General features: G+C 37.3%; 1 protein-coding gene across 1 annotated transcript; it reads right to left on the bottom strand.

The window, feature by feature from the left end:
- Window positions 1-8,659: 8,659 nt before the first annotated feature.
- Window positions 8,660-24,284, bottom strand: MTPN (myotrophin). The gene is made up of 3 exons (XM_009887062.1): window positions 24,156-24,284; window positions 22,910-22,993; window positions 8,660-9,639 (listed from the first exon to the last, which is right to left on the bottom strand). The coding sequence occupies exons 1-3, from the start codon at window positions 24,282-24,284 to the stop codon at window positions 9,553-9,555; spliced, it is 300 nt and encodes a 99-aa protein (XP_009885364.1). The 3' UTR covers window positions 8,660-9,552.
- Between the last annotated feature and the right edge of the window lie 467 nt (window positions 24,285-24,751).

Here is a 24,751-nt window from a genome sequence, read left to right as displayed (position 1 = left end):
ATGGCAGTTGTTAGCTGCCTATTTACATATACCAAATTTCCCCCCCAGGCTACAAGGGATTATTCTATTTTAATCAAAGAGCATACAAAGTACACATCCCAGCTTTAAAACAGAGAACTGGGAGACAATAATCAGTGAACACAAGCAAAAAAGCTGACCGAGTTTCTCATTATGACAAAAGAAAGCCTGGAAAAATCCAAACTGCCAATAACATGTTAAAAAGTGTCAGTGTTTCTTACTGTTAACCTGTCAAAAAATAAATTTAGTATCATTTCAAAACCTCTGCTAGACAAGCTTTGTATTTTTCTTTAGTTAAATACCTTAATAGGTCAACTCCCTTACTAGCTATTAGCCTTTATCACTGCCACTCTTACACTAAATAAAACTTGCTGCGCTCTCAGTCATGCATCATCCACAGCAAATATCATTGCTTTTCTTCACACAACTGCCGTCAAGAACGACAGAGGCACCTTTAGGCTGCTGGTCTCAGCCATCAGCTTTTTAAACAACAGAACATTTGAACAAATATTCCAAATCTTCAGTAAACGGATGAGACAACGCGACCGTTCAGTAGGTGCCTATAGCTACTACCTGGCAACAGTCTGAACGTTTCCTCAGGAGAGGATCCAGCAGAATACACTTTTTTTTCTGTAGAAGGTTTACACTAGACAGGCCAAGCTCATGTTACCTCTTTCAAATCATCATTTCCTCACTCCAGTGATTTGTCACTATGTGAAAAGAACAATAATTTGGTTGAAACCGTTTTTTTAAAAGGTGACATTTTTCTGCCTAGATTGCCATGAAATTATTGATGGGTTTTCACAGTCACCAGTTGGGAAAAATGCATTTGGAAGTCCAACAATGTGTCACAGGCGCTCTCTGCCGTGAAAATGCTTGTGCATGCAGCAGGCAGCTCTGCACTGACATGGGCCTCTGCTTCATAGCAAAACTCAAGTTCAATAGAGCAGCATTTCTCAGTCCAAATGGCTGAGTAAGAATGGGCAACTAAGCTTTTCTGAAAAAAAAAAATAGAAAAAAAACAATAAAAAAAATTTCATAGACCATGTTGCACCTATCATTTCCGAGCAGGAAGGCAATAAACAACATCTTCAGCATTAACACACAAAAGTGTTACAGAACATAAGACAAAATATAAAGAAAAGCCAAAAAGTTTCAGTCATTTGGATTATGGATTATATCTCACAAAGGCACACACAAGTCTTATTCATTAAAATACCAAATGCTTGGGAAAACAGGCCAGTTTGTTGAACACAAAACCGGAATGCAATACCTTGCTTTGCTTTATCACCTCAACAACTATTGCACACCGCCCCCCAAGTCTGGAGTTCAGATGTTTATGAACTTGGCTTATAATTGTTATTGAAAATTGTTTTGTCTCCAGTGGTAATTGTGAAGAAATGAGCTCAAAATAGAAAATGGTCTATGAAAAACTACTCAGTCCCTATGGACTCTTACTTTTTGTATCCTTCACTTGCCTAACTTGTTTGTTGGTGCAAAATTCTAAAATACTGCAAAGCCTACTCCAGCTCCTCTCTGGCTTCTAGGTCTGTCTTTTTACCCTTCTGCTTTACAGCTGGTCTTTTAAATCCTGATCTTTTCTATTCCGTTTTGTCTAGGTAATTAAAAATAAAATGTCTGTTGCCAAGTCACCCTGCTATTAAAATGTCTAATCTTGGAGGGGTGCGTTTGCCCAGGTATATTTTGAATTATGCTGTATTGCAACTAACAAGCAAATCGGAGTCACAAGGCGAGCTACACTGTAAAAAGAAGCGTGACCACAAGACACATCATACCTTCCATTTCGGCCAGCAGTATGATGCATTAGCCCTCAACAGTTCAGTATGCAAATGAACTACCTTGCAGGTTTAAGAAAGTTCTATTGCTCCAAAGGTTGAAACAAAATCAAGCCATTTACATTCTTCCTACCAACCTGCGGCATTACGACAGAAGCAGTCAAAAGGGCATCAAGCATTCAAACAATGTGTACATTAAAATGCTTTTATTACACCCACATTACTTCAGGGTAGCACCAAGGATCTCTGTGGCACCGCTGATATTACTGTATTTTGCAACCACTTTTTCTTCCAGTAGCTGTCTGGCAAAAAAACAGGAGAAAGTAAATCATGTAATTCCAATCCTACAATTACTCAGTGTACACCTGATGTGAAGAAAAGAAGAAAGGAGTTAAAGCAGCTGATAAAAAAAAAGAAATAGGACATACTACCACAACATTTAAAGTGAAGAACAAGCCTGTAATAGCAAGGAAATAAGTAAAGACTTTTTCCATCCTAATTTCTCCTCAGTCTTTCCTCCTGTGATTTTAATTCCTCCTTTCCTGTTACAGATGACAGACAGCCTTAGATGGGGTATTTTCCAGTAACATCTGCAAACAAGTTCTCTGCCTACTTTCTAGGCACCTATTAAAAAGAGAAAGCTGTGATGAGGGTAAAGTACAGCTTTTGAAAGCTGTACATTCAGGAAAGGCAGACAAAGATGAGAGAAAGAGAGCACGTGTTACAGGTCAGGTCTGGAATGCGGAGAACAAATGCAGTTGACAGAACGTGACCTTTAGAAACCACTCAGGGAAATTTTGACATTAATTTATAGTACATTTCACTCTCTTTACATCTCACCTCTGACAGTAAAAAAACCCTTCAAACCTAACCTCTGAGTTTTGCAAATTGGTAACAAGGGAAACCTCTTTTTCCCAAAGCCACCATCTGCTAAGTAAGGAAGTGCTAATTTCTTTTTTTTTTTTTAAACAATATATTTCCAGCTGTTTATAGTGAGAACACAGCTTCAGAAGCACCTCCTTATTAAGTATACAGGTTATGCAGCTTAATTGCTGTAGGCTGGGTCTTTTTTCTTTCAAGTTATTGTTTAATATGGCTTTGTAAATATTTAATTTATAGCTATCATCAGAAATTTCATTAATTTATAAGCTTGGGTTTTGTTCTTACATTTTAACCCTCTGACACTAGAAATCGTCGTACTCCCCTCTGTTTCATCTCTCTCTTTAAATAAGCTCTTCTGTGCTTTTGAGAAGGTTACTGACACCAACTGCAAAACACACAAAAAAACGCCCTTTAAGGTGTGTCACGTCCTGAGAGATAATCCTTCAATCAGCTTACAGGCTAAAAGCACGAAAAAAAGAAGGAAAGAAATTAAGTTTTCCTATTGAGAAGTGAAATAGAGAGGTTTTTGCACAGTCACAAAACAAATCTGTTGCTGTTGTATTGATCCCAGTTCTAATGATATCTCATCCAAAGCCTCAAACTCAGACATTTCTTCTCACATTCTATTTACGCCGACTGTTCAGGATTTTCCCACATGTATATACCAGTATCAGGTGTAGGACTAGGTTTTCATAGCAATTTGTCAAAAGAATAGTTGGGAAGTATTCGTCAGCACAACTGAAGAATTCTTATCTATTATATAATAGATAAGAACACACAAACATGGGCTACATTTTTCATTTAAAAATAATGTAAAGGCTACATTTCTGTTGTAAAAGGTAAAGTTACAGCTTTGCTTTATGCAAAGGGGCAATGAAAGAAAAATAAAGGGCATTCTTGTTTTAGGAAGTTTCCTAAGGCACATGCAAGACAAAAAACCCAAACAACATATAAGCAAGTAACAAGAATAAACTTTGGGAAAGACTTTTGGAAGCTAACATTCCAATTTATTCGCTCTTTCTAGAAGGCTGCCATCTTACCATGGCCATAGCTCATTCAGTATGACGACAAATTACTGTTTAACTCTCTTTAACAACGGCAGCTATCCTCACCCTCTGCATGCAAGAGATCGATATTGGGAAGTCTTCTGCATTGCAGAAACCAAATTAGGTAATAACAACCCCATTCAGATATCTGTCTTTAGTTTCGCCCTAATTAAACTTTTACATCTGCTCTGCGCTATAGCGGATTTGGAGACACTACAAAAGTCTAGTGCATCATGAAGCTCTCTCCTATCACCACTCTAAGCAGAAACCAAGCTGAATCATTACATCGGGACATGCAAACACTCATCTGGTTTGGTGGCTGCAATGATAAGTTGGAAGGCAAAAAACCCAACCGCAAGCTCACGGCATTTTGTGTGAACCTGGAACATACCTGTTGGTTTTCCACTGAAAATAAAGAAATGGGCGGTTGGATTTTTGTCATAATATGCTGCTACTCTTTAAATAAAAGGGTACATTTTTTAATTAAAAGTGTATTCCAAAAAGAAAGAGGAAGTATAACTTCATTTACCTGAAGAGGCACATACTTTTCAAGACTTCCCACCTCCAAACACTTTTGAGGCAAAATAGTTAAACATTGATCCAAATTAGAAAATGGTTTCTTTTACTTTGAAAAAAAAAAAAAAAAAAAGCTTTGGTGAACAAACTGAAGTTTCTTTTGAATGTACTGAGGAATTACTTCCAGTTAGAGGAAGATAAGAAACACATACTAAGGAGTGTTTCAAAGGTAAATAATTTTACATAGGCACCAAACTTGAGTTTATTGTAGATCAAGAAATTATTTTTGAGACTGAGTTTTGTATCCTTCAAATTTATGCTCAGCTTAAGACTACCAAAAGAAAATTTCCTTTAATGAATTGTGATAGATGAAGTGAGACACACAGACTATGGATGGTTTTGGCACACTGTCCTGCCTCTCAACTTCAATAGTCATGAGATGAACCTCAGTGCATGAGAAAGCAGGCCTCTATTCATAATTTTGAAGTGTTGCAAAATGAAAGTATATTTGTGGAAAACAGGAACTCAGTGAAAAGTACAAATGAATCCTGTATTCTGTAGTGGCCTGCAGTACCTGAAAACAAAGACATTTAGTACACAGGAGAATGGAGATGTGCACACAGGAGTTTTGCAAATGCAATTTGAAGCAAGAAGAATCAAGAGATTCCAAGACTTCTATTTGAAGGAAGGCTCTCCAAATTAACATTAGATCACAATAGCAAGCAATGGTATCTAAATGCAACTTTGCTTAGTTTAAAATTAGAAACGTTGTTTTCACTGCTAAGGCAGTGAGAAAAGAGCACTGCTCCAAGGAAAAATGCTCATACACTTCCTGAGCAGGCAAACTGTACATGCCTTTCAAGGCATTACATGAAACAAAGTGCTTTCCAAACAATGCATCTAGTAAGTTTATGGCATAACTTAGTTAGAATCTGACAGCTTTCAAGTAGAACAAAAATATTTTGAGGAGAGCTTTGAGACTACACTTTTCAAAACAGAGAAACAATCAAATGATCCAATTGAAAAAACTGCTGTCTCAGGCCAACTTCCTTTTGGAAGGGAGCTGAGAAATCCATTTATTCCAAAAGACCAGCTATAAACAGTTACTAGGAAAAGTGTGTACATGTACAGATGAATTTGGTTAGCCATGCACCGAGGCAAGTGAGTGAAAGAAATTTGCATTCTGAACTTTCACTAGTATTTACTCCTGTAGAAAAATTGTCCACTGCAAACAAACCAAAAAGCCAATAAGATGAACACAGGAGCTGAAGCACAGGCATCGATTGCCACTAGCCATCACACTGTTTGAACCATTTTGGTATTAATGACGAACATGTCCCTCTTTTCTAATATTTGACTGAAGGGTTGTGCATACAGCATTAGAAGTCCCCGATGTCAAAGTTTAGCACAGAAAAACAGACAAATTATTATTCTTTAGAAATATTTTTCTGCATTTACATTTTTCCCACTTTTTCACACCTTCCTGTACTTTTTCTTTAAAAGGGTATATTTTTAAATAAATCATAGCAAAGAATTCAAGCAATTGGATCTACATCTCTATGGACAAGCAGAGTTATAATAGCAAGTTCTGACAAAGTTACCATAAATATGCAACAAAAACAACGAACACACATTTTACTTATACTTCAGCTGTGCTTTCTATAAATAACTATTTCAGTTTCTTTATGAAGTAAAGGAGAGAATAAATTGCTTTAGTCTTCACAGGTAATGGGAGGAACATCCCTCTATCTACACTGCCTCTTAGAATTTAACATGAGGAGATCTTCAACGTTATGGATTATCATTTAAGTAGGCAATGCAGACAAGACCAGAGAATTAATAAAAACCTCTTTTAAATGGATGTAATAAAAAACCAAAACAATCCCAACTTTAAATATTTAGTTCTCAAAGAAGCTTCCATTCCACATTTTGGTCTTAAGTATCTGAAGATTTTAATCACTGTACATGCGAGCTGGACCTTAGATGCTTTCCAGGCAAATAAAAAATTGTAGCCAGAGATTAATAAAACACAGAAGCAGAAAGAAAAATAAAACTCCACATTCTCATATCGCACAATTCAAGTTTATTCCATTCATTCTTGCAACACAAACTTAAAAATACAGTATCATTTAGCATTCTGATGTCTGAACCATGATAATGATGAACCCAACTGTGTCAAAACAGTTAACAATGGTGAAAAGAGGAAGTCAAATATCAAAATGCACAGAGCACTAATTTTCTTCCATCACTGTATAGAAAGATGATTGTTTATCCATTTACAAAATATAATTAAGACAAGTTCATTTTGAAATTTTGCATGCAACACTGCAATTGCTTGACCTAGGACACTCCATTCTTACCAGCCTCTTCTACAAGTAATTCAATGTTATGTTCAAGGATAAATTTCCATTTAACTATCGTACTCCTTTTCCCATTTGCTCCCCCTTAAGAAAATGGAGCAGAGGGTATAAAATCCAAAATATTCTTAAGGTTATAAGTTATTCAGCACAAATTTCAAAGGAAAAGGTTTAAGAACAGAGTGGATTTCCATGTATGTGTGAATCCAGTCTGACAAAGTATTTAAATTCTGTTTATAGAAAGAAAAATAATTTGCAGTTCGGTATTTTCATCTAGTTAGGACCTACTCAAAGACACAGGCAGCCAACCATTATTTTTTCCACAATATTGCTAAAAAGGGAACAAATAAACAAGCCCAGTATCTAGACAATAACAAAAGCATAAGCTTTTATTATTATGTTGTGGTTTGGGTTTTTTTGTTTTATTTTTTGTTGTGGCTTTTTTTTTTAATCCTGGGCAAAATGATCAATCACCTCTTATGTAGTGCAAAAAGCAAAGAAATATTTTTTCTTTATTAACCAAACATTAAATGCCATCTTTTAACTAGCTCGAAAGGCAGCTTGGGTATTTATTACAGCCAAATTAACACTTGTCTCACTGAAGTTTGTTTGCATTTTTTTTCCCCCCCTCAAGTGAAGTAAGAAAAAATAAGGTGTCCACATAATTATAGAAAAAGGGAAGCAAAATTGCCTCAGTGAATCACCAGAGGAGTTAGTACAAAGATGATGTTTCTTTACTATGATAATGCTCACTTAAAATGAGAGTTGAAGGAAAGGGCAGGAAAGAATACAGAGAAAAAACCTAAACCCCAAAACACTATGGCCAGACAACTTGACACTAATCAACACAAAAAACTTGAATAATCAAGTTTTCCACATAAAAACAGATTGCAGTTTTCTAGACTAGTATTTTAATAGCTAAGTATTTTATAGCATAACATGGAGGTAAATTTATGCCAAAGATGGTAACTTTCATAGCTGAATAAAGAGTTAAACCTATTGTCTGCGTTCACACTATTACAATGACATGACAATCCAGCACTGATCAGAGATAAAAGAGTTCTCTTTAAATAGTCATTAAAAGCACTGTTCACCAAACATGCTTGTTCTTTTATCAGCAGCTCACCAATTGATTTATCACTGATTTCCAACCCTTCTGCTCTTCCTTGCCATTCATCTCCAAGAAACAAACAGTAATTGCACTGTACAGTTTACGGCCAGAATTGATTGTTTTCTCCATTGCTTTTCTTATGAGATGTGTACATGTAAATCAGTTTCTAGTCTCCCTTTACAGTCTAAATGCAAGGCTTTTTATAGCCGAGACATTCAATCGTAATATTCAACATGATTCAAGTAAAACTAAGTCTCCATTAAATACGAGTGGTAGTCACCAGCCTACTCCTACATATCCTCTCAAATTCAACAGTGATATCAAAATAATACCGGCTACTTTTGTTTAAGAATTCAGCATGAGACATTATATACATTTGCTTTCTGTATTGTGTATATTATCAGAAAGTTTGAAATCTGCATTCCCAAAAAGAGGAAGATGTATAGTTTGTGGTACACGCTTTGCTGTTATAAAACCTGTTATTGAGTTTTGGGTGAATCAGCATTCTAATGAAAACTTTCAAGATGAAAGCCAGAAGCTTGGACGTTCCTGAGGACCATAAGACGTGACAGGAATCCCTACAATATCATTAAATACTTTCCCATGAATTATCAAGGCTGTCATAGTACTGACATACTTACTGGTATAGTAAATCTTATCTAAATGTTGATGGTTAATGTAGTATAGTGGCATCGGGAACTTCCAGAACAAGCCCCATGCTTTAATGAAATTTAAGAGGTTCATTCAGCCAACAATGAAACACCGATTCAAAGATATGCACGATTAAAAGGGGTTTTTTTTTCCTCCATTAGTTAGAGCGAGACAAGACTTCTACTTGTACATCCTCCTGTTCCTAACACCTGAACTTAGAAAGCTTAAACTTTTCTGGTAAACTTTTACATGTAACAACAATATTAACCTGATAGGAATGCGTAAATAATTACTGTTCATTTTCCACATTTGACTCGATTATCCTTATGTACCAAACAGTCTGTAGCTTTTGCACATGTCTGTAAATTCTATGTTTACATGGTGAGTAAGGAAATTTCATCTTGCAATCCTTTTGGAAATAACTACAGTGATATTTTGAACTCTCCCATAAACAGTTGCTTAAAACATCTGTCCTGGACTAGACCAAACATGGGAAAGAAAAACCTCAAATTCAAGCATCCAAAAGTACCTTGGCAGATATTATGGAGTGTAATACCACCATGCCTCAACTGATCTTTCCTGGTTTACTCAAGAGTCAGAAAAACATTAGTGTGACATCCAATTAGTCAATATAAAGAACAGCTCCAATAACTAGTATCAAAAGTCCTCAAAACTGCAACTTAAGCTTTAGGCAGAAGAAGAATAAAGCTACCCACTGAGAGAGAAGAGAGAAAAGTAACCCAGCCACCTACATTACTATGCTTCAGATTATGGCAGACACTAATAGCATGGGACTATTGTCTCCTTCACAATTAGTTTCAGGTACATACCACAGTACTTCCATCTAAAGGAATCTTTCAACAAAAATCTTAGTACTAACCTAGGAAGTTTACAAGCCAAAAATTCAAGGTCATGGTCTGTCTTCCTTCTTCCATTTTCACTAGAAATGGGAAGAGATTGTGCACTGAAAAAAAGTCCTAGAGGGACACTGTTCATAATAGTTTTCAACCCTCTCCAAACAGATTATCTTCAATACAAGCCCCTAACTAGTCTGATTCATAAAGAATTTCCCTCCCCCCAAAGTATTTAGCCGAAGAAGCTGGAAGATGCAAAGAGTGACAGACAGGCAGCAGTGTGAGGCCACAGGAGAGACATTTAAGATATCAGTCCATCCGTCACTGAAGAAGAGTTTTGATTGCCTGGTTGTCAGTGGCTTCAAAGGCAGTTAGTCCATCTGGGCCTTTCACAGTCTTATCAGCACCCTGTAAAGATATTGAGAAGGACTGTCAGTTCATAAAGCCAGGCTGTATTAATACTCAGTGTATCACAAAAGTTACTTACTTCGGATGATTATATTGATTACACAAAGCTTTTTAGTGCAGTGCATTGTTTTCATTTGGAAACCAAACAGGCAAGATCTATTCAGCAAGCAGCTAACCTAAATTTCAAAATTTACTTTAGAAGTGGAAAAAAAGTCATCACATAACCTTTGTCACATAGCAAGTTGTACAATCAACAAATTAACAATTAATCTTTGATAGAAACAGAAGGATTTTTTGTTTCTAGCAACTACTCATGAATACAAGAATTCAGTATTATACACCTCTATGAAATCTATGGCACAGCAAGCTTCTTCACACACTAAATTAAACAGGTAACCTCTGGAAGAGCTTACTTACTAACAAATCATACTATTTTCTTTTTATATCATAAAAGACTGCATCCATCTAGGACTGTGCTTCTCTCTCCCATTTTGAAAAAAATCCCTATTGCTACATAGGCAAAAAGTCAAATCATTCCATGTCCAAAGCTGATCAAGTTTCTTTTGAATAAGCTATGCCTACACCTAAAAGGCAACAAAACAGAATAGGGAGGCAACAGGAGGATAGAGGACAACAGAAATGCACCAACCAAATTGCAGAATAGTAAGCACAAACTCAGCCTCAGTGCCAGAATTATGAAAGGAAAGCAAAAGTAGCAAAGAGTGATTAACTAGTCATGTTTGTTTTGAGCACTGTGTAGTCATATACATAAAAGCAAAAAAACCTGACTAAATTGTAAATAGGGTAGTTAAATAAAGGGATAAATTATTAGAGAACACAGGTCTGACTACAGAGATCAAGAGAGATGTTTCCTGAAAGAAAGTTAGATTCCAGAACACCTCCTCTTGAGGAGATATGCAAGACTCACTTTACAATATACTCAATCAAGTGCCAGGGAAAACAACTGTGGGTGGCAAGAGCATGTAGTGCAGAGGTTTGTCTTTAGTTTTACATAGAACCCTCCCCCCGCTGAGAAAGTACAAACCTCTTAATTACATTACAAGGAAGGAAGTGCACAGATTACTAGTAAAGGACACCTAATGCTTTTTAAAAAACACAGTGGACCTAGAATTTCAAAAGCTTCTTTACTGACAAAAGATTATTCTATTCTATACGTGGTACCATTTCTGCTCCCAAGACAAGTCTCAGACCACTAAACTTCCCATTGTAAATGTTTTTAACAATCTAATAAACTAGATCTGACATTACTATGATTTGCTGCCAATGCTACTATTCATAACATAGAATACTTCCATCTTTGAAATCTCTACTCTCTTTACTTGTAAATATTCAATCTCCCATTCTGAAAATGGTGGCTTTACAACGGTTTCTATGGCAGCAGTGCTCATCCTGCAGTCCACTGGCCAAACTGATCCTGTTGCATCCGTTCATCTTCCTCGCAGCCCCTAGAGACCCTCAGTGCAACATGAGCCGAAATAGAGTGTTTTGTTTGGTGGCAGTCAGCTGTGGGGCAGGGAGATAGGCTTCTGCTGTCAGGGGAAGAGCCCGGGAAAATAAAATTGTCTTTAGAACTCCAGTAAAGAATTCAGAGAGGGATATTTATAATTGCAGTAATTCCTTCCTTCACTTTCTCCAGTACCTTTCAGGTAGCAGAATACAGGCATACATTTTGTGCATATACAACAAATTCACTCCAGTGACAGGAGCAATCATAACATTTACCTCTCTCCTGCCACTATGTAACACCCTTAGCCCAAACAGTATGCTGCAATACAGCTATTCTGTTGGGTATGAATGTGAGCTAAATCTGTCTGTTCACAAGAAATAATTAGTTGGTCATTGCAAACACACACTTAGGCTGAAACCACTAAAAACCATTGCTTGTGAAACTTTTGTTTTTTCCCCCCTAAAAAAGCCTGAGAGATTTAACAGGTATTTGACAGTTGTAGAAGAAAGACTTCTTTTGCAGGCGTTGATTATTTCTACTGCTTAGATAGCACTCTCAGATTACAGTCCATGTGGAAATCAAAAGGGCTTCAAAGCTGTTCTTTGATGTTTACCTCGGAAAACCTGAAGGAATTTAGGCTTGAAGAAAAAAGGAACTATGGACTAACTGACCTACCAGTATTCATCTTGAATCATAGTTTGAAGAACTCGCCACCCTCATGCACATTTGTACTTCAGTGAAGTTACAGACACTCAAGACCCGAGTTTCTAAACCAGCTTCACTGAAGGTAGGATAAGAGGGTCACGACTACCTAAGGAGGACACCATTCAATAAACTCAGTGTTAATAAATTAGAAAAATGGACCATTAGCTAGGCAGAAAGATTCCTGTCTGCATTCAATAGAACAAGAACGAAATAAAGTTCAGGTCAAGAGGGCTTTAATTTTCAGAAGTACAACACTGCCTGGAAGTTTAATGAAAAGTGCATAAAAGTAAAACGATTCCACAGTATTGTCTACTTCCCCAAAGAAAAAACTATTAACATGTTATGTTTGTTTTATGTTCTTTTCTGAAATTACACACACAACAATATATATATATATAAACTCTCTTTCTTTGGCAGGGTAATACCAAACAAGAACATTTGCCCTCTTAAGCCACGGGGCAAAGCACAAATATTAAACGTGCTCTGAAGGCAGCAAAATAGCTACTAGGGTACAGCTGCAGTTCAGGGGAAAAAAAGCAAACATGAAGGCAGCAGATAAAGGCTATGCAGAGCTGTCACCAAACTCTGAAACTGGAACTGGGGGCACTTAATGAAGCTGGTAGAAGACTGGTTTACAGAGTAAGCAAACATCTGGAATGAGTTGCCAGATGAAATTATGGAGGCAGATGCCAGCTTGTTCAAAAAGGATATGGATGAATTCATGGACAGCAAATCTATAAACACTTCTTAAAGGGAAGAGAGGCACATACCTCTAAAATCCCCAATACAACAGCTATGAATGAGGGGAATAAGAGCAGAAATGGTCAAACTCGCAACTCTTCCCAAATGGCATCATTTTTTATCACTACCAGAGGAGGAAAAAAAAAGGTGCTAAATTGCTTAACTCAATAGGATATTACTTATAACACATTTTTAGTAGAAAGCAGAGATCAAATTGCATTAGATATTTTACAAAAAGCAGGACTATTTTGAAAGATGAACCAATGGATGAGATTTGTCACCTCTTTCACAACAAACTTTATTCTCCATTAGAAGCGTTCAAAATGATTTGTCTATTCCATTATATTGGTTTCTCCTACACTAGAAATCTCTAGCCTGACCAAAAAACTGTTTATTAAAAAAGCACGTCTCAATTTTGACCTAGAGGGTTTACGCTACTTCTGGTAGGCATAACACCTTAAGATTGAATTCCTTCTACTTTAGTAAATTCACCCATTCCTTGTTGAGAGCAGTAAAAACTGTCTTCACTCACTGTGTATTTCAGTACTTGGGATCTTTCAAAATTGAAATTAATATGAATATTAATGAAATATGATGAATGAAATGAAAAAATATGAAATTAATATGATGCTGCATTATTACCTACTGGTAACAGTAAGTTAATTAAGTTTTTTTGGAGGCTGATCTAGCATACATGTAGCAGCTGTTTGTTAATTTAAACACAAAATCTTGTATATAGATTAGAAGCCAAATAGAAGGTAAAGTCTTTCCTAACATACAGAAAAGTTTCAAGTATAAAACCTCACTTTTTTTTTTTTCCCATTTAAGCATGTTTTACAGTTTTGTAATGTATGATTGATTTCATAGGATTGAAGACTATCAAGTTGGAAGGGACCCATAAGGATCATATAGTCCAACTCCCCGTTCCTCACAGGACAACATTACAGCTTTAATTCCTGTGGGTTTGGAAGGAGTAACACTGTTCGAATATTTTAAACATGCTAACAAAAACTTTGGGTTTGATCTTTACATTTAATTTACCACATTATCAGTGTTTTGTTTTAGGTGATATTGGGCACACCTTAACCATCAGAGATGACCACCACTGTGCTATGGTGAAAACCATTTAATGAATCCAATCTGTCAAAATCATGATAGTAATTGATTATGGCTGATCGCTACAGTTAGCACAACAGCAGTGCCTGAAAACAAGCATGTGTAATCTCAATTTTTGAAGGTTTCAAACTGCATCTAAGTTTCTTATAGTGCAATAAACAAAACCAAGCATTGCTGATTCCAAAATCAAAATATCTGAACAAGGCATCAGGAAGTCCTCGCTGAAACGCTAACTTCACATGAAAGTGTGTAATAATGGTCCTTTTGAGAAACTACCTTTGGAAGAGTATAATATATCTACCCTTAAGTCATCTTAGGTGTTTATCAGTAATCCTATGTATGCATTGTAATTATGAGAGCAAAGTCATATTATTTCATTTTGTTTTAAACAATATAAGTTGTTTTATTTATCCAAAAGAATTATATGTTGGTTATATCTGTTTTTTCATATGTCTGAACTTGAATACCAACACAAATTATGGTAATGCATGAAGCTACAGTTCAAAGTACTTTAATCATAAAACCATAATTCAATAAAGTATTTTTTGCTGTGCTTCATGAATAGAAAAAACAAATAAAACCAAAATATTGGGGGTTAAATCCATGTGGCCATTACAATAGGTCAAAACTTGGGAAAAAAAACCCCAAAACCTAAACCTAAAACATTGTCAACAACTTCAATACTGAACAAAGGATTTACCAAAGAGTAAAAACAGCATTATAAAGCTGTTTGCTTTCTGAAGCTGCAAAGTTACTACTTAAACCTGCTGGAATACTCATTTGCAACCACTAATGAATATTAAAATCACATTTCAAATACTTCCTTTAAAACACACCAGGAAATTCCGTCAAACGATTCTTCGCGGTACTTAATTCACCGTTTTTGATTAATGTACTTTCCAAGGTCAAAACAAACATTATGGGATTACCTGCCTTTCATGGAAGATCTTTAAACGCTTACAGGGTTTCTAAGAAGAAACTTAGAGCTAAATCACTTGGTTTAAGGAGCTCATAATACTCCTCTAGAGAGAGCAATTTGAAAAGATAAAATAAGTGTTATAGCACACACAAGATTAAGGAAGGAGCCCTCCTGCAGTTTTCATATCATTCCAGTTTTCTATTTAGCCAAAATCTACAGGATCACCAGGTAGTTTAGAAAATGTTAACTGTCATAATTTGGAGCCACAGTTGACCCAAGACATAATTTAATGCATTCCTAGGGGGGTGATGGGAGGGAAGAAGCAGGAAATAAGATCTATGAAATCTAAACTTATCCAGAAATAATCAGTTCCAGTTCCCTTAAAATACACAAGAGGTGGCAGCATGGTATACTCTATTTTGGCAGGCATAATATCCTAGACTTTCTTACTTCTATCAGTGAAACCCCTGCTCATTGAGCATACAGCTACAGCTCCTTTTCCAAGCATCTATTTCATGTCACTTACCTCCTTAAAGTCTTATCCCACCTAAAATTATAGCTGAATGTTACTTTCCATACAAAGGTCAAAATCATTGTTATTAACACAAATTGGTATTTGGATTTTGCCCAGCCTATTTCTTCATAAGGATTTTTAGTAGTTTTTCTTTGCTAAAACGAAGCAATAACAAGCTTTCTTCTCTTAGAAAATGCATTTATTTAATTACAATTACATTTCCCAGGCAATGAAACTGTGCATGCAAACACATGATTTCCTGTGATCAGGTATTTCCAAATAGAGGCCTCCCAACATAAGCTTTTAGCCAAATTTGAATTTCCACAGATCTTATACTGCACAGCTACAGAATACAGAGTTGCATGGAAACAGAAAAAAAAATAAAAAAGAAATACAGCTGCAACCAAAGTTACATAAGGGGCAGATAAACTTTAGCCTTGACTTTTTTTTCCCTTCCTTTAGGAAAGAACGCATTAATCCTTCAGATATGACAATATCCCAGGTACAGGCTGTCAAATTACAATAGCTGGTGTTTCTTTAGCTTATCTAAACTAACACAATTGAACTAGGCTTTCAAAACAGTGACGATAAACAGGCTTGCAAAATTTTTTTCTTCATAGTTCTTCAAGAATAAACATGAAGTATGATAATGAAGAAAAAGAGACCACTTGTCCCTTTGCAACTAATAGTATAAGGCAAGTGGGGGTATAAGGGACACTACAGGCCTAGCTAAAGGGACTTTAGCTTCGTCCTTCCTATCTGTTCCATGTCTCTTACTCTCAAATTTAAGATGAAATTCACCCATCCCCTACAAAAACAGTGCCAGAGACAGCTGAGCAAGCTTTTAGTACATGGCAACAAGCAAACACCATCTGCCATTTACGAAGGAACAACACAGAGACTAGGTGAGCACTGAAACCGAGAAACTGGGTTCTATCGTACATGAACTAAAACTGTAATCAGGAGCCCAACCTCTGGAACACATAAGTCACAATGCAAAAATACTGAAAAAATTCCCAAAGCAGCAGCTGAGGTGAAACTGAAGATACCTTAGTTCTGTCTGTTGTCTTGGCACCAATATTTCACCAATTCCATAAACCAACTCAAGGAACTAAAGCTGCAGCAGAACTTTAATTTGCAGGCCTTCAACTGGCAGCTAACTAACTACAAAAAATTAACTTGCAATAGAGAAAAACAAATGGGGTAAGTGTCATGCCTATTGCAAGGCAGCAATAGGATTATGCAGGTAAAAGTATTAAAAGAATGAACAGCATGACCTGTTCTGCAGGCAACTAACCTTTGCATTGGCTTAGCTATAACATAGGACTGCAGCCTAATGTTGGTAGACAGCGTGCTCATCTCACTCACTGATGGGACAGTATGGCAAGAAAAACCGCGCACAAGCACTCCTTTGCTCTTCTGTGATTTACACTGCTGCAGAACACTACAAACTTAACTTCTGAAGACAACCCAAGTATCTCAATGGGCAGATTTAAATGTGACTACATGTTGGCTGTACGTTCATCAGAGAATGGTTTGGGTTGGAAGGGACCTCAAGGATCATATTGGTCCACCCCCCCTGCCATGGGCAGGGACACTTTCCACTAGACCAGGCAACTCAAAGCCCCATCCAACCTGGCCTTGAACAGCTCCAGGGATGGGGCATCCACAACCTCTCTGAGAAACCTGTTCCAGTGTCTCGCCACCCTCACAGCAAAGAATTTCTTAATATGAAATTTAAATCTACCCTCTCTCAGTTTAAAACTCTTACCCCTTGTCCTATTCACTACACTCCCTGATAAAGAGTCCCTCCCCACCTTTCCTGTAGGCCTCCTCCTTTAAGTACTGGAAGGCTGCTATAAGGTCTCCCCAGTGCCTTCTCGAGCCTGAACAACCCCACCTGTCTCAGCCTGTCTTCATAGCAGAGGTGCTCCGGCCCTCTCCTCATCTTCGTGGACCTCTTCTGGACTCGCTCCAACAGGTCCATGTCCTTGTTATGTTGGGCGCCCCAGAGCTGGATGCAGTACTCCAGGTGGGGTCTCACGAGAGCAGAGTAGAGGGGCAGAATCACCTCCCACAACCTGCTGGCCATGCTTCTTTTGATGCAGCCTGGATATGGTTGGCCTTCTGGGCTGTGAGTGCACATTGCCGGCTCACATTGAGCTTCTCATCAACCAACACCCCCAAGTCCTTCTCCTCAGGGCTGCTCTCAATCCATTCTCCGCCCAGCCTGTATTTGTGCTTGAGATTGCCCCAGCCCACATGCAGGACCTTGCACTTGGCCTTGTTGACCTTCATGAGGTTCGCATGGGCCCATCTCTCAAGCATGTCCAAGTCCTTCTCAATGGCACCCTTTCCCCACAGCGTGTTGACTACTCCACACAGCTTGGTGTCATTGGCAAACTTGCTAAGGGTGTGCTCAATCCCACTGTCATGTTGCCAAAGATGTTAAACAGCACTGGTCCCAATTCCAACCCCTGAAGAACACCACTCAACACTGGTTTCCACTTGGACATTGAGCCATTGACTGCAACTCTGAGTACAACCATCCAGCCAATTCCTTATCCACTGAGCAGTCCACTCATCAAATCCACTTCTCTCCAATTTAGAGACAAGGATGTCGTGCGGGACAGTGTCAAATGCTTTGCACAAGTCCAGGTAGATGATGTCAGTTGCTCTTCCCTCATCCACCCATGCTGTAACTCTGCCATAGAAGGCCACCGAATTTGTTAGGCACAATGTGCCCTTAGTGAAGGCACGTTGGCTGTCACCAGTCACTTCCTTATTTATGTTACAAAGCATCCAGTGGCAATGCCTGCTTAATTAGGTGTTCCTGTTCCCCTGGTCCCCACCCCCCCCCACCATCTCCACAAACCAATATCAATCCTGACAAGGCTACTGATGAGGTTGTTTTTTGTAAGGTCTTGCTAGATTCCTCATCCATTTCCAAATATTGCCATAAAAAATAAAAATCCATTTTAGGGGACTGCTGATAGTGTAGAGAATCCTTATACCATCAAACGTTTTGTCTTATCAGACTACAGCCTCAAAAACTGTTTTAACACTAGAATATTTCAAATTCCCAAGGAAAGGGCATATAGATCACATACAACACTTTTCCACTTTGTTTCTTCAGCAAACAGCATGTTAAGTTATATCTCCCTACCGTTATAAATGCCCCAAAGTTATTCAAGTTAAGAGCTATGGCTGCTAGTAAGATCTTTTGGATTTTCAGAAAGGAGCTTATTTTATATACATTCAAGCCCCTGAGAGCCACAAGATTTAGATATAGGGTATGCAATGCAACAGAATTCCCCCAGCAACAGTAATTTTATTCAGAAGCTGACCAAACCTAGCCACAGCTTCCAAAATGGTAGCGATACTATGACTTGACAAACAATGAATAGTTCTATTCCAGTGACTTGAACCCCAGCACGATGGAAAGTTTAATGTACTAAGGAATGGCAGACTCTGAGGTTGGCTGATGGAAGGTCTTAAAGAACAAGTCAGACAGTCTTCTCATACAACAGTGACATTCTTAAAAATGACTTGAAGATAACCTCTTGGGGTTCCTTCCAGACATTTAAAAAATTATTTAATCTGCATGTTAGATGCAGTCCTAATGATCTACCTACACCTTTCCCCAACATATTGCTACAAACACGGCAGCATAAAGTAGAAAGTTCTGCTTCTGAGACAGTGGGCTTGTCCAAGGTATCACCCTGCTATGGTACTGTCAAACCAGATCAGTACTTCAATTAGCTCTTGAGAATTTGAAACACCTCTCTCCCTCCACTGCCTTCACATAAAACTTCGTATGTGGGTAGTTCCCAGAGGAAGCTTGCTTCCTCAGAAGCTTTGAAACCATTTGATTCTGACACACTGCTATCCCCAGTGAACAAGAACTGGTTAGCTGCTTGGAGCTATAGCAAGGATGTCTGGGAGCGTTACTTGAAGGTTAGAATTGGCTTTCTACTACTTCTCAGAAGACATGAAAAGGACAAAGAGCCAGTAGTTTAGGACTAAGAGCAACACCTTTAGTTTTCTTCCTCCTGTAGTCACTGCAAATGTAGTGTAACAGTTAAGTTTTCCATAAGAAAGGAAAATACAGTTAGTGTTACCTGTGTGTCCAATAAATGCATAATCAGCATAACAATTCTTGCTTTAATAATAGAAAAAACAAATTGGTCCATTAGCTTTATAATTAATAACTGAGCTTCTGAGGAGAAAAGCAGCATCTTATCTCCAGACCAATGAAAGAACTATTTCTTAACTTGTCTTTACAGTGTCTATTCTGAACTCTTATGCTGAAAAGGGTGATAAAGAACAGAATTAGAATTATTTCAAGTCATCCTAACACCCTGTGCTAACCTTGGAAGCTTTCCCTCAACAATGTATATGAAGGACAAAGTTTGACACGTCACATCCAGTGCATCAGCTAGATTTCAATGGATTATTAAAAGCTTTGTAGCCCAGATGTCATAACTACACGCCTAAAAAATCCTAATACTCTACTCTTTCTTTTTATGACCTTAAATATTCCATGACATTTCAAATGCAGGTCTGTGTAAAGCCATCAAAAGTGCTGGAACATGTCCAAAGAAGAGCAACAAAGCTCGTGAAGGGTCTAGAGAACAAGTCCTGTGAGGAGCTGCTGAGGGAACTAGGGTTGTTTAGTCTGCAGAAAAAAAGGCTGAGGGGAGACCTTATCACTCTCTACAACTACCTGAAAGGAGGCTGTAGCGAGGTAGGTATCAGTCTCTTCTCCCAAGGAACAGGCGATAGGACAAGAGGAAATGGCCTCAAGTTTCACCAGGAGAGGTTTAGATTAGATATTAGGAAATTTCTTCACCAAAAAGGTTATCAATCATTGGAACAGGCTGCCCAGGGAAGTGGTGGAATCACCATCCCTGGAGGTATTTAGAAGATGTGTAGTCATGTCACTTAGGGACACTTACGGTTGGACTTGATTTTAAGGGTCTTTTGCAAGCTAAATAATTCTGTGATTCTATCAGTTCGGTGATTCCCAGATAAACCATGAGCTATAATAAACTATTCCAAAGTCATTTGTATTTTAGACAGTGTCATCACAGCATTCAACTTCAATGTGTGATAAGCATTAGCTTAGAACTCCAAAACAGTCCTTTCGGATGAATAACAAGAGTAACAAACTGTGCTTTCTCATAGGAAAGCCTTGTTGAAAGTTACCTGAAATTCCATAAAACAAATTGCTGCTTTTTAAGGGACAACAGTTGGTGTAATGGCTTCAACTATTAGTATCATCTGCAGAAAACGGTATTAGTCATGTGAAATGTACATTAAAAACTTCTGTAGAGACTGAAATGAAAAAAGCCAATGTAGGTTCCCCCAGTACTTTTCAATTCAAGCTCTTACAAGTGTAAACTGTTTCTAATATGACCTTAGAAAAAGCTTGGCTGCATTTCACTGTGCAACTGCATGATCACCAGTATCAACAACAGAAAGAACAGGTTTGCGGCAGACCAGGCTACTTCAGCTTAAGATCAAGTGGCCACTCTAATCATTATAGTCAGTTTAAAGAGCTTAGAATCTTCAATCAGTGTCTCTACTATTTATATGGATTTATTATCCTCTGAAAGTGAATTATGCCCAAATCTTGGAGGCCACCTTGACTAAGCTAACCTTTTCCATACTTGGTACTTTTATTAAGGTACTTTTTTTTGCATTTTAATGTCTGATTAATGTCTCCTCTCAATAGCTCAAAAGTCTCACATGAAAGGTTTACAAATATCCCCACAATCCACATACTGTAGAAGGCAGTACAGAATGTTAGCTTTAAACAAATCAATTTCCAAATCAACAGCTGCATCTAAAAATGCTGTTTAAAAATATGTTAATGAAGTTGTTAACTTCTAGTCCAACAGCTTAAGGGATATTCTATGATAGACACCACATATGCACAAGATCAACTAACAGGGTAAATGAAGGCAGCTGAAAGTAGGTGTATGTAAAATAATGAAGCTTCTTAGCAGTAATTACAACTGTAGTATTTACAAAAACAACAAAAAGCATCTTTGAAGAAAAAAATCTTAAATACGTTGGTCCATTTTCATTTGCAGTTCCACTATTTACATACACTAACATCAGACATTCAGTATTTGTCCTGTATTTCATTGTTACTCCAAATGTACGTAACTCCAAATGTAACTAGGAAGAACATTAAACAGTAAGAGTTAAAGTCAGTAATTTTTGCAAATTTCAATAAGGGTTGAACTACTTGATCTCCTAGGTATCTGCTATCAAAGAACCTAAGAAACCACACTATGTTACAAACAAGGTGTGACAGCAGAAGTTCAAACAAGGGTCTTAAGACAACTGTATTAAGAGAAAGAACTACCTCTTAATATAAGATCTGCCTCAAACAGAATAAGCTGATGAGCAAAGCTCTAGTTCGTAAATATTTCATCAGCTAGCCCGTGTGAACAGAAGCAAGCAGGTGGGGTACAACGTTTAGCTCTGCATGAAGAAATCTGAAAATACAAGCTTTCCCAAACTATCCAGTTGCACAGTAACATTTTTCTAACCTCATCTCCTAATCCAAGTTCACTTTCTTACAACATTCTGCACATCTTTGTAAGATTGTCTTATCTTTACAATTAACATAACCAATTCCATTCAAATTGTACCAACTATAGAGGTGAATACATTCTTATAAGCTGCATTTAGGAAGCACCTTAATGCCCTTGCTGACAAAGACTACAATGAATGCACAACCCTTATTAGTTGGCAGACAATGTGTGAACTCAACTTTTGAGACACCTCATTATTTGAGCAACTTATTTAGAACGCAAAACACTTCAAAACAGAAATGGAAAGAAATACAACACGGGAAAAAGGATATCTTTTTTTGGTAACATGTCTATAATGATCCTAAATGAAGTCCTCACAACAAATTTAAGCAAGTCAGATGCACCATTTGAATCCTAAATTAACAATCACAGCATTTCTTCACAGAAAGGCATAACTAACATTAGACAGATTCAGAGAAGTGAAGAAAAGTGAAATTCATGCAGTGTTAAGGCAGTTAAGGAAAACCATTTTATCTTAGAAGTGGCATATGAAAACATTAGACAGCATAAAATCCTCTAGCCAAATGATTTAAGCGGTTCCATATACTGAAAATGCCCTGTTAACCTCCTCTTTTCAAAGTGAGGTGTAACAAGAAGGAGCATATATGAATGAAGATAAAACACTGCTTGAATTATCTACTGCTTTGTAAAACGGATCACCTTTGTAATATGAATCAAAGAGAGAACAGATACAGATTAAGCTTATTCTCCCCAGGACAAAATTTACAAGCTCTATAACAGAGAAAGCTTATCTTCCTACTTTTACTTCCCCTCACGCTGCCAGCCCAGATGGATTTTCAGTCATCTGGCAAAAGCAGAGGGAAACCACACCTCTGAGCAACTTCACAGTGGAGATTCCATCACATGAAACACTTAAGCAGCTGCCAAAGCTAAATCCCACTCCTCCCTGTCTGCTAAAGGAATGCATTTTTTTTTCTTGCCTGCTTTGCTGTTAATTTTTCTCTACTGGAGCTCACAATACTCTTAGTGGTCACTATTACTTTTGATACAGTGCGAAAGGCCTGGAACTTTCTCCTTCACTTATCTTGTCCATAATCAGGGCACCCTCTCTGGTTTAGCAACATAAACAGCATTTGCTTAATGTTCTGAACTTCCCTGGACCTTCATAATCTTATTAAAAAAAATCATAGTAATACGCTTTGCTAATAGATAGCGTGTTCTAAACATTTGTATCTCACCTTTGACAGAAGCAATTTCACACAGGAAACATGGCCCTCATAGACTGCTGATAGGAGTGGTGTGATATTATGTTTGTCTGGAGCCTGTAAATTGAGACACAGTTATTTGAAGCACAATTTCACACAGCATTAAAAGGTTTCACTTAACTTTTTAATTTTGTTTTGTCAACAGTAGAGTGAAGGTAAAGATTTAAGAATATTATCTAGAAATGCATTCTCTTAGAATTTTTTTACTCTCCTTTTTATAAAGAAAGGTCATTGTTTAAAAAACAATCACTTAACAGCAAGATATGTCTTCCGTAAGACTTCTGGGTATCCCCAAGTTTGTCTATTTTGTTAGGCCAATGATAGAAATTGCAGGGCTTCAGTTGATGAATTTTGCCCAATTTAAAAACAGTACTCCTAATTCTCCCATTTCTCAGTCAGCCTGAATTCAGAAACCAGTTTTGGCTGAAACATTGTTTGGGCTGTCTTTTCCTCTCTAAACTATGGTCCTGGAAAGTATAAGAAATGGAGCAAATAAAATGTTCTTATTTCTTCCTCCTCTCCATTTAGAACTCCTGAGGAAGAGATAATCTTCACAGACATCAAGAAAAAAATCCAAGCCAGTTTATTAAGGACTAAAGCTAAGATGTGTTGTACCTAAACTTTCAGACAGTACTCTAAAGCACAGCATATGGGAGTACGCTTAAAGTATTTAGAAAATTTTCTTTGTGGAGAACTACACTATTTTGAAGTGTGAATACAGCCCTGCCAAGCCTTTTCACGACAAAAAGCCATGCATTCCAAGCTACAGCAAAATTACTAAGTTTGTACAAGTAAAAATGTCTCCCAAAGAGAGAGGAGCACAACAAGTTAAACAGAATTGATCCTGCGCTGGCCAAGGATGCATTGCACTGTCTTCTGAAGTCCCTTCCAATAAATGCAGTATGTATTTCATGCAAACTTACTTTAAATGTGATGATGGGATTTATTTTTCTAATCATGGTAAAATTAAATTTAACTTTTTATAGCTACAAACAACTTTTCCTAGTATGTCCAAAAAGAATAAAAACATTTAATAAACATAATTTTGAGTGTCTAATCCCTAGGAGACCACTTCTCAAATATTTTTAAACACATCAAATTGTTTAGTTTGATTTAAGTCTTCCAGTAACTATTTAGGCACTTATACCAATCCCTTATATGTGTATGTGGGTGGAAAGGCCAACACCCTTAATATCTGTTTACAAATTGATGTACATACATTAATATCAGCTCCTTTCAATAGCAGAAATTCCAGAATCTCAAGCTGTCCACAGTCTGCTGCATAGTGAAGAGGCTTCCTCCCACCTTCAAGTGTCCGATTGACATCTTCACCCTTCAATGTAAACATAATCTAATAAGCAAAATTTTAGAGCTAACACACCAAGAGGAGCTTGAAAAAATCCAACACCTTCATACATGCTGCAGAATGTTCCATCCAAATACTTAAGTAATTGCCCAAGGAAAATGAAAATTAAGTTGCTCAATTTCCTTACCCTCATCTATGCATTTAAGACTGTAAGACACCACCTCGATCCCTCCTTCCACACTGCATCTCAAGTGTAGTAAGTACCCAAGTGCACTAGGTAACTCATGTGATTATAAAAATAATTTAAAAAAAAAAACAACGTTAGAGCTTGTAAAAAATATTCACATTGTCTAATTTTGCTTCTCCTTGCTCCCAGCTGGGATCCTAGTTTTCTGGCTGAGTTATTTTACCTGCTTTTACACATATTGAAAGTTTCACACACTGAGAAATCAGACACCTAGAAATAAGTCAGCATCATAACTATTAGCAAGTGAGTGCAAACCATAACT

Source organism: Charadrius vociferus, unplaced genomic scaffold, assembly GCF_000708025.1.
Source record: "Charadrius vociferus isolate BGI_N301 unplaced genomic scaffold, ASM70802v2 scaffold756, whole genome shotgun sequence".
NCBI lineage: Eukaryota > Metazoa > Chordata > Aves > Charadriiformes > Charadriidae > Charadrius > Charadrius vociferus.
This window is presented reverse-complemented; position numbering and strand designations above follow the sequence as displayed.